A 2,416-nucleotide genomic window follows, 5' to 3' on the forward strand; every position below is an offset into this window, starting at 1 on the left:
CAATCGTGATACCGGATAAATAATAAATTACAAAAATATTCCATCATGGATTTTTTCAAAAAAATGCCGCTTACAGACAGAGGAAAGCGAGATATCTGAGAAGAAATGAAGAAGTCAGTGATGAAGAGGACTCCGTTGGTGGGAATGAGCATGAGCAATTTGGACAGAGTTCACATGCGGGAAATTCTGAAAAAGTGGTCGATTCATAATATTACTGAAGACATGTGTAGTGACGAAGTTATTAAAAACTCTGAAGGAAACCGGCTATCCAGAATTGCCATCAAGTGCAGCGACTCTCATGGGTTTTTCTCATTTTATCAAGAGCATTCCCATATTGTTCGAAACTAATCAGATTGGGCATTTCATCTACCTAGGAATAAAGAATGGCCTAGAAAAGAGCATCCAACTGAAGTTTTCGAAGAAGATGAAATCAAAATTCTTGTGCATATTGATGGGATGACTGTGTATTCCAACACAACTGGATTATTGTGGTCAATACTCATAAAACCCTACCACAAAAATCATGTATGCCCACCGTTTGTCGCTGCTCTTTATTATGGTGCTTCAAAACCGAGGAAGGTTTTTTCGTATTTGAAGGATTTTGTCGACGAAGCAAGAGTTTTGATTAATGAGGGAGTGAAAATTGGAGATAAGTCATATGCATTTCAAATTGTGGGGGTCATTGGCGATGGACCAGCGCGAGCCTTTATCAAGTGCATCAAGGGTCCTACTGGTTTTTCGGCTTGTGAACGTTGCACGGTACATGATGAAACCATCAACAAGAGACGTGTCTATCCACATATGGATGTTAAGAAAAGGACGAAAGAATCATTCATTTTCCGAAGGGACAAAAAACATCAGCCTCAAACTGAACAAACACCCCTATTAAAAATTCCAGGATTTGATCCCATAAGAGATGTACCACAGGAGGCAATGCATTTACTCTTCCTCAATCTCATGAAGAATTTACTTACGAAATGGCTAGATCGGAGTAGCAAATATAGAATATCCATGCAAAAAGTACAACATTTGAAGAAATTAATGGTGGAGATATCTCCAAGGGTGCCAGTCGAATTCCAGCGAAAAAACTTCGACATTGATCATTTTTCTCGGTGGAAAGTCACGCAATTGTCCTTTATACTATTGTATGCTGGACTAATTCTACTAGAGGATGTCTTACCGAAAGATTTATATAATCATTTTCTACTTCTACATGCTGGATGCCGAATTATATGCAGCTCTGAACTGGCGGTACCTCACTGTGATACAGCGGACCGCTTCTTATGAAAATTCGTTATGCTGATGCCAACGTTTTATGAAAGGGATTCCCAGGTGTTGAATGTCCACAGCATCATACACCCAGTCGTTCCTATTCAAGAAAGCACAACCACATAAATTAAGTTAGCTACGTAAGACATTTGTTAACTTCATACGTAAGACTTTTTCCTGATTGGTCGTTCGGGTTTGGTTGTTCGGGTTCATAATGGAAAAAATCGAAGAAAAGAATGGAGATATCATTTCTGACTGTCTCCTCGTTCAATTAGAGACATCTACAGTTCAGTGCATCGATCTCTGTCATCGAATGATTGATGAGACCTCTATGGTCAAATTCGCGCCGGAAATATTGAAATTCGGTCTTTTTCGGTTAGATCGCCTACGATTAACATCTTCGTGTGACAAGACAATTTTTTAATCGAAGTGTAAAAATGGAATCAGAAGATATCCTGTGGACTGAAAATGAGGAAATTGCGAGTTATGAGGCGGGCAACACAATGATGTAAGTGTTTTTCTATTCTATGTATAATCAAGATAAAATTTCGATCTTTAACATATCTCTAACCTATGACGCCACGAGTCTGATCCCATGTGATCCATTTTGAAAAATCTATTGATTTTCTCAAACGATTTTAATTAGTTTCACCTAATTATGTTTACATAATTTTTGATAAATTAAATGTACCGAAAAATAGATTTTTATAATAATATATTAATAATTTTATTTTTTATCCATAAAATAGGAATGTTTAACCTCTCAGAAGTTACAAGAAAAACCACGTATTTCATATCGCATAGATCGATCTTTATAATTTTATTTTAGACGAAAAAAAAATTCATTTTCTTTTTATTGTATTAATTCGTAAAATGATTAAATAATGAAATGAATCAAGTAACAGTGATAATTTTGATAATGGGAAAAAATAACAAGATGTTCCTATCCATTTTACCCCACCCTTCCCTATACAGGGTGTCCCAGAAGTACGTGCCGATAATTAACCGGCATGTACAGCGGGTGAGTCTGACCCAAAAAGTCCTTTACCACTTTTGGATCGGAAGCACCCCTCCAGAGATACTGGGGTAAACAGGACAGCCAATGACGCTGCCGCGTTAAGCGGCAGTACGTCGGTGTGGCTGTCGC

The 2,416-nt window shown here is 37.5% G+C and overlaps 1 protein-coding gene across 2 annotated transcripts in view; it reads left to right on the forward strand.

Moving 5' to 3' along the window:
* Positions 1–1,657: 1,657 nt before the first annotated feature.
* LOC105272524 (uncharacterized) overlaps positions 1,658–2,416 on the forward strand; it is a 3,010-nt gene continuing 2,251 nt past the window's right edge. For both annotated transcript variants that reach the window (XM_011314692.1, XM_011314693.1), the window contains exon 1: positions 1,658–1,777. In XM_011314692.1, the coding sequence (XP_011312994.1) occupies positions 1,707–1,777 (71 nt within the window). In that variant the 5' untranslated portion in view covers positions 1,658–1,706. The remainder of the gene's footprint in view (positions 1,778–2,416) is intronic.

Source organism: Fopius arisanus, unplaced genomic scaffold, assembly GCF_000806365.1.
Source record: "Fopius arisanus strain USDA-PBARC FA_bdor unplaced genomic scaffold, ASM80636v1 scaffold00198, whole genome shotgun sequence".
NCBI classification, from domain to species: Eukaryota; Metazoa; Arthropoda; class Insecta; order Hymenoptera; family Braconidae; genus Fopius; species Fopius arisanus.